General features: G+C 41.0%; 2 protein-coding genes across 2 annotated transcripts in view; one reads left to right on the top strand and one right to left on the bottom strand.

Moving 5' to 3' along the window:
* FGGY (FGGY carbohydrate kinase domain containing) overlaps positions 1 to 13,449 on the top strand; it is a 448,818-nt gene that overhangs the window by 91,745 nt on the left and 343,624 nt on the right. The window lies entirely within an intron of this gene.
* On the bottom strand, positions 8,351 to 9,709 carry TACSTD2 (tumor associated calcium signal transducer 2). Its single transcript, XM_062623177.1, is given in 4 exon segments — positions 8,351 to 8,548; positions 8,550 to 8,850; positions 8,853 to 8,987; positions 8,990 to 9,709. Coding segments are annotated over 4 exon segments (873 nt in total). The 5' UTR covers positions 9,288 to 9,709; the 3' UTR covers positions 8,351 to 8,409.

The raw sequence follows: 13,449 nt of genomic DNA on the forward strand, positions 1-13,449 counted from the left end.
GGGATGGGGCAGCCACAGCTTCTCTGGGCACCCTGTGCCAGCGCCTCAGCACCCTCATAGGGAAGAACTTCTGCCTTATATCCAACCTAGATCTTCCCTGTTTCAACCCATTGCCTCATGTCCTTTCACCACAGCCTCTGATGAAGAGCCCCTCTCTGGCATCCTTGTAGACAGCTGCTTGCTGCTGGTTTTGGAGTGCTGCAGTGCTTCCAGCTACCAGAGAGGGTTGGTGACACCCCTGTGGGAGGGAGCAGACAGCTCTACAGTGGTACCTGAGGAGGTGATGTTTGGCTCTTCCCAAACCTGCTGCTAACTTCATCGGTAAGTGTGGCCTGCTCAGCTAGCTGACAGAAGTACATCTTAAATAGTGGGAGGTGAAAAACAGCTTATTTGCTGACTGAAAGTTTGGTAATGACAGGACAGCCTAAGCTTCATCCAAACCCTGAGGCTTTGCATGTAAAAGCGCCTCTCATTGCAAAAGGTAAAGAAACGCAGATCTTTGCCTTCAGCAGCGTGTGTGAACACAGTCAAATATTTAGTGTTTGCTGATATACTTCTAAGTCCACCCCTTTTTGATTAGAGGCCCTATGTATATGTAGTGACCAGATTTTGGGAATACAGGCCAAGAAGAAACTTAATGTACTGACAGGTAGAAAGTCTGTTTTCTCAAGACAAAATTCCTTTAAAACCTGCCCAGCCTCCCTTATCCTCAGAGGCATGAAGAGTAAAATCTGTCAGAGATTAGCACAGCATTAATGTGTGTGACTGTCAGCTCCAGTCACAAAAACAGCTGAGCTGTAGCAGCCGCAAAGCACTTTGTCTAACCTAAGGCTTGTGTACGTCCCAGCTGCCAAGAAATGAAGAAAGGAGATGGGAGCTCTCATGAATGTCTCCTGATGCTTCCTATCCTTATTTCTTAGACTTGGTATTTGCTTGCTTTTCTTGTTCTTTATTATCTAGAATTCTCCATTCCTAAGCCAAGCATGAAGGCTTTCTACCATTTTGTTCCATGGAGCAAATGTCCTTCTTCCCCCTTACAGAGTCTCCACTTTATTTCAAGTCTGCTGAAAATGTTTTTTCTTTGCATATTTCTTTTTGTTATTTGTTTCTCCAATTGCATTATTTAACTGTCTGCCTAGAGGGTATAGGAGCTATTTCTGCATTCCAGACTCGCCTAAATTCCTGTTAACTCAGTGGATGTTTTGAGTGTGCAAGGATGGGGCTAAGAGTTGTGTTCCATATTCTGCACTTCTGAAGTCTCCCCAAGTATCAGCACTTACAATTAAAACTTCAAAGCAAACAAGCAGCAGATACAGCACAGGTAAATACAGGATCTCTCTATCAGATACCAACACTAAATATCTATATGAAAATCAGGTAAACAGTTGAGCAATCAGAGAGTTCTAAAGTGGTGTTTTTCTCGAAATAGACATGCAGTGAAAAAAAAAACATTCTAACTAGTCATTTATACCATGGTTCCTCTTGAATTTTAATGAATCTATGTGCATATAACCATTTATTTCTGAGGAAATAAGGGATAAAATTCTATGCTTTAGAGAGATAGGTTAAGACTTGTTTTGTTGCTGAGATTTTGCTTGTGAGCCTCATCTCTTAAAAGGCTAATTCACATTTCTGAAGAACACCAAAAGGCAGCCTTCATGCCTTGAGACTGCATAGGACCTACTTAGAGGTCCTAAGTGATGTATAGGTTTTCTGATGAACCTCAGCATGGCACTGAATCTCATTGCTGAAAAACTGATCTGTAGAGTGAGTTCAGATCATGAAGTATTTTCACAGCTGTCTTTTTTTTTTTTCTCCCCAAAGATGAAATGCATATGAAATGCCTCTGAACTCCCTGCGTGGTAGGATGGAGCTCACAGAGTCATTTATCATCACCTGTCCCCAAATCCTTGCTTCAAGTTGCTGTGGAGGAAACCACTTAACATCAAACCCCCCTGACTGACTAGGTATGAGCTTATCAAAGCTTTTGCTCTCCGCATACACTGTACAAACACACTATGTCCTTAGTGCAATTAACCATTTAACACCTGCTGTTAATTCTGCTTAACAGGCAGAATTCTCCTGTATAGATGCGTCCATGAGTATTTGTGTATCTCTCTATGTAAGTAGTTGCACTGAACTGAACGAGATTTTGTATATGTATCAAATTATTCACATAAGCAAATGTCATATCCAGTAGAAGTAATGAAGATCAGTGTAAGTGTAAATATTAAAAATATCTGTATATTCAGGTGGAAACAGTTTGGTAATAAAACCTCTCTGCTATGTGTTTTGATCATCACAGTTCAAAAGTCAGTTAAAATGTACAGTCTTTAGCTTCAAATGAAAAAAATTATTATAAAATATTTGCTTTTCTATAATTCTAAGCTAAAATTAAATATTAATTAACGGTTTTGTCATTCAGGTTTCAGTGTAATTCACTTCTGCTTGTTAGTGTCGGGCTAAAATCTTGGCAGGAACAATGCTTGCTATGTAATGCCACTCAGCCTGTTTGGCCAGTTGAAATCTCAGGAGTTCACATTCACTTAAAAGACCATTCAGTGCTTTTCATAAATATCAAGATTTTTCCAAATGTTTTTCACTAGAATATCCTGCCTTGATCCACTGAGTGTATTGTATTGGGTTCTAGCTGACCCTTGCCTTCCCTTGCCCCACTGACATATCAGTCAGTAGATGCTACTTAAGAATTCGATAGGTAATAACTATTTCTGCTTTTTATCTGTTGTTGATGTAAAAGTAGATTTAAAATCCAGAAGATGAAATTACTTAACCAAACAGAAGTTCACTGCAAAACTGTTCCTCTAAAAGTTGTTCTAAAATTCAATACAGTCTTTTCTTTCCAAAACATGTGTGAGCTTGTAAGTAAGGAGAAGTCTTTTCTTCTCTTGCTATGTTACAATATTTTAATGAAAGACTCTCAGTAAAAGCCACAAAAGTCTATTGGAGCTCTTCCCACTAAGGAATTGATATCCTAGATATTTAACTTGTTGGTACCATTTATTGAGCCCTGGCATTCCCAAGAATCACTTGCCAGTGATTCTTGATGCCAGTCTTAACATGCTGAGTACCTTGCTGGCCCAGGATGCCAATCAACCAGAGTTGAGTGTGTCACCTGTTTTCTTCTTTGGAGCAAGAGAAATATAGACAAGATTAAGGAAACACATATACAAACATTCAGACTACATTTTAGGAACTTCTGATTTTGAGGGCTTTAAGAATTAACGAAAATGAGCTCTACCATTACATATCGCTTTCATCTTGCCAGATCTGTCAGACATTGTGCTTTAGAGGGCAACTTGGATGCTTAGTAGTTGCAAAAGTGACAGAAATTCTGAGAATCTATCACTATAACTTTTGTTCTTCTAATCCTTGCACATAATCTGTAAACTGTGTTTGCAAGTGTTCAAGGCCAGGTTGGATGGGGCTTGAAGCAACCTGATCTAGTGGAAGGTGTCCCTGCCTATGGCAGGCGGTTGGAACTGGGTAAGCTTTAAAGGTCCCTTCCAACCATTCTGTGATTCTATAAACTGTTTTTAAAGCAGCTGACTGCATAAAAACATCAGTGAAGATAGTAAGTAGCACAGAATTCTTCTACTAGATATCTAAAATGCAAGATTTATTTGTAGAGACTGAAAAAAGGAAGCATTCATTAACTTTCTATATACCCAAGACATTTTACTTAAGTCCTTCAGCAGGATTGAAACAAAGTCATTTCCAACAACAGAAAAGAGCACATGAAGATAAGAAGAAAAAAGGAAAACTTAGCAGACCTATGCAAAAAAATGAGTGTGTCTGCACACAAATGTGTGTGTAACATAGCCGCATCCAGTTACTTTCTTCTTGTTCCACTTAGCTTTCCTGGGTGCAGCCAGACTAGCAGAAATGCTGAGATTTCTCATTTCAAGCCTTACAAGGATGCTTACTTATTTAAAATGAAGAATAGCTGGAAAAGTTGAAAAAGGTTGAATTTATGTGCCACCATATGTCCTGTGGAGCCCACCTGTGCAAATCCCAGTGGAAAATCAGAAATGCATTCTCATTCAGTCTTTCATTTAGAGAATACCACATCTCCCTAATTGTTTCTGTGGCACTTGATTTCTGCTGGAGTAGGACTGTAAGAGTGTTATCCCTCAGGGAGCAGGGATCCTCATGGAAATGAGATGTGAATCTTGTCAGGCTGCCTGGTATGTGTGAAATTTTAACTAGCTAAATCCTGGTGTAAGGAAATTTGTTAGAAGTGCTGAATAAGAATTGTCAAAGTTCTGGAAGTTGATTTTTCCTGCTCTGATAGCAACTGTAATGATTTAAGATTAATTTTAGCATTAAAAAAAAAAAAAAAGAGAGGTAATTGCAGTACTTAAAAGCCTGAGGCAAAGCTTTGGAAAAGATAATTATACCTGTCTGTTTAATAGCATTAACTGCTCCAATTAAGGAGAATTGGAGGAAGGGACAATTTGTTTCCTCTTTAACTATTCTGTGAGGAAGTGGATTCGATAGTCAAGCAACAGAAATTGGTTTGATTTTTTCTAAGGTGATTCCGAAAGGTTTAAACATTTTAAAGACTACTGGGGGGGGGATCTTATCTCTTGTCATTAAGTGCTTAAGTTTATAGATATGCTGGTGTTTTACTGTCTAAACAGGAGAGGGGTTGGGTGTATTTTTGTAGTAAGCATTTTGTTTCACATCATTACCCTAATCTGGCCGTAATCCCAGTCTAAACACCCATAAACAGATTATTCTTAATCGGGGGAAGATGGGACAAGAAGAGGATTCCCTGTTGTTCCAAAAAGGCAGCAGGTTTGGGCTAGTTACTACTGATAAGAGCTAGAGCAGGCTGCAGGCTTGCTAAGTGGGGAGTAGGATTTGCTGTCCAAAAAAGCTTTCCCTAGGGCTTGCCTACTCTAACAAACAGTGATGCATGTGTCTTTAAGTATAGGTGCACACACACACACACACACACCAGTCATTACCAGGGATTTTGTGTCAATGCATTCCAGAATGCATACTTGCATATATAAGCAGGCATGGATTTTACCAGGGGGAACAAAGGGAACAGAGTTTAAGAGGGTTTTCATCCTTCTATGAATTGTTATCTTTCATTTCCTTGCTGTAGTGCTGGCATTGCTCCTGGCACTGTCCTCAGATCTTGAGTGGTTACTTAAGCTTTAACTAAAAGTTAAAAGCAAAGGCCAAAACTCACTTTGTGTGGTTGCACAAAGGCAGTAGCCCTGAATGAAAGGGAAGCACTATCCTCTTCAGAGTTGTATCAGAGACAATGGATATTTTGAGCTTTTCAAGGCAGCCCTTCACCAGCTGGAATTGCAGAGCATAATTTAGGCAACAGACAGCTTGATCTTTGTTAAAGCAAGCATAACCCTCTGTTACACAATCCAGGTAGGCAATGGCACAGAGCACTCTTTCCTATCAGCTATGCATTTATTTCTCTATCTACATAGATGAATAAATATGGATGTATTTACACCTACAGAGTATTCAAATAGCATTCCAAAGCAAAACAACCCCCTGAATACATTTATGCCTGAGCCACAGAAGCTGATACCAGATTGATGTTAATCACATTGTTCCAGGCACCGATTGAAAGCTGGCAGCCAGTGCCACTGAGAACATAAACCCACCATTACTATCACCATGCTGCCTGTACCCACAGAACCCAGTGCAAAGAATATAGAACTTAAATACAACAAACACACTATTAAACCAGGAAAGGCTAACTAGGGATTCCAGTTAGAAATTTCTACTTTAGAATGAATAATAAAAAGCATTTATTTTTTGTTAAATATAAAGCTATTTAATTTTCTCCTTTTCAGTGGAGAAACATCAGCAGTAGACAGGAAGTCAAACAAGCTCAACATCATGAAGTGTTCCAGTGAAATACCTGACTTACCATGTGCAACAAAGACATTAATATATAGCCTGAGAGGCCATATGACTGGAGCAGCAGGAGAGAAATGAGCACTTAGCAGGAGCAATGGGTATGTTTAGTTTATTCAAGTCCAAAGCCTACAGTAGCTTTATTCAAGGAAATGATCTAGTCCAAAGAGAGGTTCTTTGAGCTCTGCACTACAATTAATCTTCCCATTCTGGTGATTAATTGCAGACACACACCTTATCACTCCTATTAAATAACCCTCGTGCATTCCCCATCCCCTAGCAGCATGCGCTCTACTGGTGCTTGGTGATTAGCAAGGAAATAACTGACCACGACATGTGGTTTCCATTTATTAATCCTTTAATGATTAATAAAAATATGAATGGCACCACAACAGCCTCTTTTCTCAATCTCGGCCTCTGAAAAGAAAAGCCAGGAGCCAAAGAAAGCTGCTGAAGCTGTTACCTGCTCAGATTTTTTCAGCTAGACACTTTTGCTTCTCCCAGTCAGAATTAAATGTGTTCCATTTTAATATGAAATCTCATCATTCACCTTCACTTTTTTTTTCTTATGACAGAAGTGAGAAGAGTGCAGTGATTTTAGGAGTCGAAAGCCACAGTAGATCCCCAGAGAAGACTGCACATCTCGTAATCTCTGATGAAGAGACAGCACCAACCTCTCATAAGTTACATACTTGTAAAATTTATACTCTCATCCTACATTTCTTCATCACTAAGGGCTACTCGGCTCCGGAGTTTTAATCAGTTTGTAAAAGCCTGATTGGAGATTTGTATGGAGTTAGCCTAAGTTCTGATTTTTCCTATGACTTGGGAAAATCCAGCCTAGATACTAAATTCTTACTTTGTCTTCTGTCACTACTAATGTATATACTTGACTGAAAACCAACCAGTTTGAATGGGGTGCCATAAGGCACACAATAAATGGCAGATCCTGCTCCAAAACTTTGGGAACACTGATGCAGTTGCATAAAAAACTTATTTTAGGTTTGCATCTGCTGCGTTTTATGTATTCAAAGGTCAGATTTCTCCAGCAGGTAAGCTAACAAGGATTAGCTTAAAGGAAAATGATGTATATTGAGCCAAAAAAATTAAACACCCCCAAACAAGTCTCTTCCTCTTCTATCTGAATGAAGGCAGAAAAAGAATCAAAGCACCTTCACTTTTTCTGCTATCCTGTTCCTTCAGTAGAATCAGAGATGCATATTTAACAGTTTGCCCTGGAAGTAGCACATTACTCACTGTTAGTAGAATTACAAGCTAGTAATGTAGAAACTAATGAGCAGAACAAAGGAGCTGCTCCTGCTGCAGTGCCTTGGTGTAGCAGTCTCATCTCAACATTACCAGATTAGAGTGATGGGACTTCTGACATCCATATGCAGTATGGAGAATGTAACTGCCGCTATTTCAACATTTCACAACTACTTTCTTTCAAGTGTCCTTCACGGTGGACTTGACCTTCCAAACATGGAATGCAGCAGATGAGGAGGTAGCAAAGAAGTCCAGTTCTAGTGTCTTGGCCAAGTTCCAACTTCAGTAATTACACTCTGCTCTTTAAATTCCCCCTGCAGCTCTAGTAGAATAAAGCTCTTTTTCAGCTTGCCCTGAAGCATTGTGGAGTATTTCTGTCAAGCTGTACAACACTGAAAACTTATCTCCTCCCATTAAAACTGCAAGGGGAATTTAGGGAGACAGAAAGCTATTACCAGAGCTGGAGTTTGGGCAGAACACCAAGGTTAACTTACACTTGCACTGGGATCAAGGGATCTTTGCTGACTAGGAGTGTCAGACCCCTATTAAAGAGCACAAGTGGGAATAGCTCACTGTGCTGCCTGAATGCAAACTTGGAAACTTGGGATCTCTGCACCTGGAAGGGACTGCAGGAATGTTTCCTAACAAATGACTCTGTTTAAAAGCCTCTGGTCTCTCATCACCACCCGATGTGGTTATTTAGTAATATTTATGACATTCTTTGTTGATTAAAAAAAAAAAAGCTCCAGCAACAGCAACTTTAAAAGAAACACAACCTATACTTTAAAAACAGCCTTTACTACAGAAAAGCAACTGTACAACCCAATTATGCCACAGCAAGTGTTTGAGTATCAGTAAGCAGATACACCAAGAACCACTCTGAGAGTGTTGAGAAAAGCTGAATCAAGCCTGCAGTAGCAGGGTAAGCATTCTGTTACATAGACAGCTGCAACAGTTTTCTGAGGCTCTCAACTGGGACTCAGTTAAAATATTTAGGTAACTGCCTCCCAAGTTAGTTTATACCCAACACTAAACAAGCCATTCTTGCTAAAGTAGAATAATTTAGGGCAATCACTATACAAATACCTGTAGAAAGGAAAAGATCTCTTCAAATCCATCCACTGGCAGAGTCTATTTGCTGTTTATATTTTGTGCCTTTTTTCTTTTCTTCCTGTTGTTGCCTTTCCTTTTCAGAGCTGTAAGCTCAGTGCTCCCATTTCAGCCATTTGTTTAATCACCTTTCTCATATTTTCTTGTCTTCAGCCACCTCAGAAGAGCCAGCACAGTGATGCCCATGCCAGCAGCCAGCACCACCCCTGTCACCGCACCACCAAAGCCAGCACCCAGCTGCTGCATGCAAAACTCGGGCCTTTTCATCAACGTAGTAAATCTGTAGTTTTTCAACATCCAGAGCATCTCCATTGACACAGACAGTTCATGTACTGTTAGAATGAAATATGGAGTCATCTTTTATATCTTTTTCAAAGTCATAGACTACATGAGCTATATTCACATCACACCTGGATTTCTCATGCTGGTTCAGGCGGATTTGGATAACTGGGGGCATGTTATTACCGGCTGTGATGTATTTGGGGTGCAGTTTGTATCGGCTCTCAAACAGATGTTTCAAGGCATTCACTACATCAGGACCATCAAAGGAACTGGACCTGTTTCGTGCTTCAGCTCAATGTAGATCCAGTTTGTTCTAATCAGTTCACCACTACTGAGGTTTTCGTCACCCTTTTTAGTTCTTCTCACTCAAGCATTGTTCACGCACCTGCAAGCGTTGGTATGACTGAACTGCCTGCTTTGAAGATTCCAGTGTCCTTCCAGACTGTATTGTAAATGCCATCATTACTTAACAGCCCATGGAGATGGGCCCTGATGCTCTTCTCTTTGCAGAGGATCATTTCTGCCTTCATTATCAAGCATCTTGAAGTCAGTGTTGAACAGTCTAACTTGTGATTTGAACCTACCGGTGTGCAGGTGCAGTTGTCAGGTCCATGCTGGGCACACACCATCCACTTGTTGGTCTCACAGGTACAGCTGTTCTGAGCTGATGGAAGTACACCAGAAACAAACCCAACAAAACCCCAAACAGGCTCCATAGCACAGGGTTGCTATGGATGCACAGCTTGGATGCTGTCTGAATGACAGCAGTCAATACCTGAAGCTTTAATTCATTTGCTGAGTCTGCTCATCTCTACACACTGGTGTGCTGCTCCCTTTACCAAGATTCAAATCAGACCCACCAAACAGGTTCTTGTTCTGGTACCCAGAGAAGTCAACAAGGTTCAGGGAGCAGCAGCAATGCAACACCTGCCTCCAGATGTTTGTCATCCTTCCTTCTTAGTGAGGAAACAACAGGGGAGAGAGAAAAGCCAACTGGAAACATAGCTCCCACCTTGCTTTGCCTTCCCACATGGATTAAAGCACAAGCAGCTTGCCCTTTTCCTTCTTCAGACTTCTTACAGACTATGTAAATGCATGTTTGAGGAATTTTTCCTGTCTGTGGAAGAAATCCTACTCTACCCCCCATCATCGTTTTTCCTGCCTCTTCCATCACACAGTTTCTGTATAATTCCACTGCCTGGCTTACTGCCAGTTATGGACTTCCTCCTTTCTAATTCCATATATTTATGAAATAAAGTCTTTTGGAGCTTTATGTATGCTGCCAGGAGAAGCTGACAATTCAAGAGGAACAACTGTTCGCCAGGCTGATGGCTGCTCTCTGACTTACAGAGCACAATTCTTATCTTCCAGCACGGAAAACTTCTCTCCCTGTGTTTCTTTGGCAATACTCATCCCAGGGCACCACTAGGAATGATGACTTTCATGCTTGCATTACCCTTACAACATTGTTAGTCATTTCTAAAGAAATGTTTCAATCTGAACTTTGAGTAATGCCTTTCAAGTATACTCCAATAGCTCCCAAGCATCCTAATGATCTACAAAGTGTGAGTTACCATTTCCATATGTTTTGGCAGCAGCTGAAAGGTGTTTTCCAGTTTGCATTAAGCACCTCCCATCCATCTGATTTGTCAAACACTGTCAGCCACTTTATAAATCCTGATTTTGGGACCAGTGACGACCACAGAACAGTGGATATGCCATTCTCCCATACCTGCAACTCACCCACTGCCCTGCAGTCAACCCCTTCTATGTGTGCTGCTGGTTCCTGAAGGCCTGAACTGCTTCAGATCAGTGCAAGATGGGCTACCTGTAGTAGCAGCACTGACTGCTTCCATCTGAGTGAAGAGGGGGAAGTTACCCTGGCTATCAGTGTGTATTTATAACCCAGTAGAGGTTTAATATATGAGCTCCAGATGTAAATACCCAATAGAAAAAGGCACAATCCTAAAATGGTTTGGGTTGGAAGGGACCTTAAAGCTCATCCAGTTCCAGCCACCTGCCACGGGCTGGGACACCTTCTATTACTATTAAATGGCTGGCATTTCACATTGTCATCTTGATGTTTTGCTAAGAGTTTAGTAACTCTTCCCATTTCCCTCATTCATTTGCCTATCAGAATCTGCCCTTTTTTCAGTTTCACATCCCTCCTTCATAGTCAAAATCCATTTAACTGTCACCCACATACTCGCACCTTGTCTTTCATTTCATGTTACAAACTTCGGAGGGAGGGTTTGGAAACTGGCTTCCATGGAGCACTGTTAGCTTCCATATAGTCAAGAGCTGCACCACCCCTGTGCTTAGAAAGAACCATGAGGCTGAGCACAACCAGGGTGTTTTAGTGAATAGCACTTTGCTTGTGTGATGTTTCCAGGTGTTCACACTTGGTCTCAGCCTCATATTGTCATCTGACTGCTTTTCCCTTCTTACAGACACTTCCAACGAAGTAGAGAAAAAGGGGCTGTCAAAAGCTGCATATGGAAGGAAGGAAACCCATCAGTTATGCAACAAGGCAGTCTGGTCTCACTGGTGGAAGATTCTCATTGCCATTACCTTAGTTATAAACCACATTCATTGGCTCTTCCCTCAAAGGTGAGCAGCAGCACAATGACAGTTTTACAACACACCCACCACCAAGCAAAAATTGTAGAACAGTGATAAGAACAGGGCAAAGAGGAACAGTTCTGAGTTTCCCTGATGGTGCTGCATTAATTGCCAAAGTGCACTTCATTGTACTGGTGGATTTTCCCCTCTGTAAATAGGAACATGCATATTATGAAGATAAAAGTCTTTCCAAATACCTATATACATCTATTACACTATATATATATAGTGCCTCTATGACACTAAAAAATAAGTATTATTCCTTTTAATTCATGCTAAGCTGTAATGGTACTACAAGAGTTAATTATTTCAAACAGCAGGCTGTAAAAGGAATAATCCTGCAGAAGCTGTGGTGTGCCTTATTTCTTTAGTGATCTCTGCTTCCATGGAAACAATTTCTCAGCACAATTCTAAATCTCATCAAAATAGGGCACTAAGTCTATGTAAACCAGCAAGACATTGCCAATTAAACAACCTGAATGCTTTCATCTAGGACATTAAATGCTTTGGCCAGTATCAGACACTATTACCATGTTGGCTGGGATGTTAACAACCAGCTACTTCGATGTGCCGGCTCTGTGGGCCAGATAAAGTCTCTCTGCACACATCCTGACTCACCTTCTCAGCAGGCCTCGCAGTGCATTCCTTTCCATTTGCAGGACCCTGGAGACCACTGCTCTGGTGTTTGGGGTGAGCTGCTCACCTCCATGCTGCTTGCTTCCACTTCTGTGGCATCTCCTTCCCTTACACAATACGTTCCATAATGCCCAGCAGAATAAACTCTGCTAGCGCAGCAGGAAGGAGTTAATCTTGCTCCTACTGCTGGCAGAGATAAAGCTAAACCATACTTAGATTAAATGGTTGATGATGCCCCATGCCTGGCAGTGTTCAAGGCCAGTTTGAACGGGGCTTGGAGCAACCTGCTCGAGTAAAAGGTGCTCCTGCCTGTGGCAGGGCGTTGGGACTGGATGAGCTTTAATGTTCCTTCCAACCCAGACCATTCCAGGATTCCGTGAAGATAATCTGATTATCATCTTCAGAATTCACTGTAGTTGCCCATGAAAACAAACCCATTACCTAAGTTTCATGATCCTACAGCCAGGATTCTGAGTGTAGAAAATACTGATCCTGGCATCCCAGCCACAAAGTACCACTGGGGAAGTTTCTGCAGGAGACTAAACAGGGGGTTTGTAACAGAAGAAAGAAACAAGCCTGTATCAAGGTACAGTGCTACTGCCCATAAAATGTGATCACTAGCCAGAAGTTTACATGAACTAGTAAAAGCAGGGTGGCTCTTCCTTGAAAACCCTTTCTGTATCAGTTGTAGCAACGCTCCCTCTAGTGGTATGAAAGTTGTGGAACCACTTGATCATAGTTAACTGGCTTGGAATAAGGAAATACCAGATCTGACACTCGAGAGACAAGAAGACATTACACAGGTGGAATACAACCATGTATAGCCTTGCTCAGTAGAGTCTTGTACACCATCCCTCAGGAACAGCAAAGTAACTTAAAGGGAAAAAGTATATAACAGCAATGGCCAACACTGTTAACTTTGGTGTTTAGTTTTGTTTGTTTGGGGGTTGCTTGGTTAATTTTTCTTCAAATGAACTTAAAAATATTCTTTGAAAGTTAAATTCTGGTCATTCCCCTCCTCTGGAATACAAGTCCCTGTGTGAGGCACTGCTGGTAAGTAGGACACAAACCTTCACACAGGCCATGAGGGATTTGTGCAGGAATTGATATCTGAAGGATCTGGATTTTTTTTGGTGATTCTTTCTTAATTTTTCACATTGTTGTCTCTTCCAGTTTAAACTGTATCACTCTACTTGCTACTCAACCATCAACCATCTCCTGAGCAACAATGTGGCAAGGCCAAGAGTGGTCCAACGTAAAGAACAAGCACCTTAGTCCTCAGGAGGTATGCTAACCCAAGCTGGCATGGAAGGAAGAGCTGGGTGAGGAACAAAGAAATGGAAGTGAGCTTTGCAATAAAAAACAAAATAAGTTTCAAATGTTAATAGCAAAAATCAATTTAATGCCTTATCTGTGTGTTTGGTACCAGCAGTGGTGATATTACTAACATAGAAGAATGCAACTTTCAGACTCATGTTATTAATCACAATCAATATGAATTGTGAAAAGGAGGTTGGTTATTTTCTTCCTACTCAGCATCACAAGTGTGGTAGTTGTAGTTCACATGCAACAGCGTGTGGCAGTGATGGAGTATGAAGGTACTACAGGTACATTTCCTCC

The sequence above is a fragment of the Pezoporus occidentalis genome, unplaced genomic scaffold, assembly GCF_034315485.1.
Source record: "Pezoporus occidentalis ecotype Australia unplaced genomic scaffold, CSIRO_AGI_Poc_V1 ctg25, whole genome shotgun sequence".
NCBI classification, from domain to species: domain Eukaryota; kingdom Metazoa; phylum Chordata; class Aves; order Psittaciformes; family Psittacidae; genus Pezoporus; species Pezoporus occidentalis.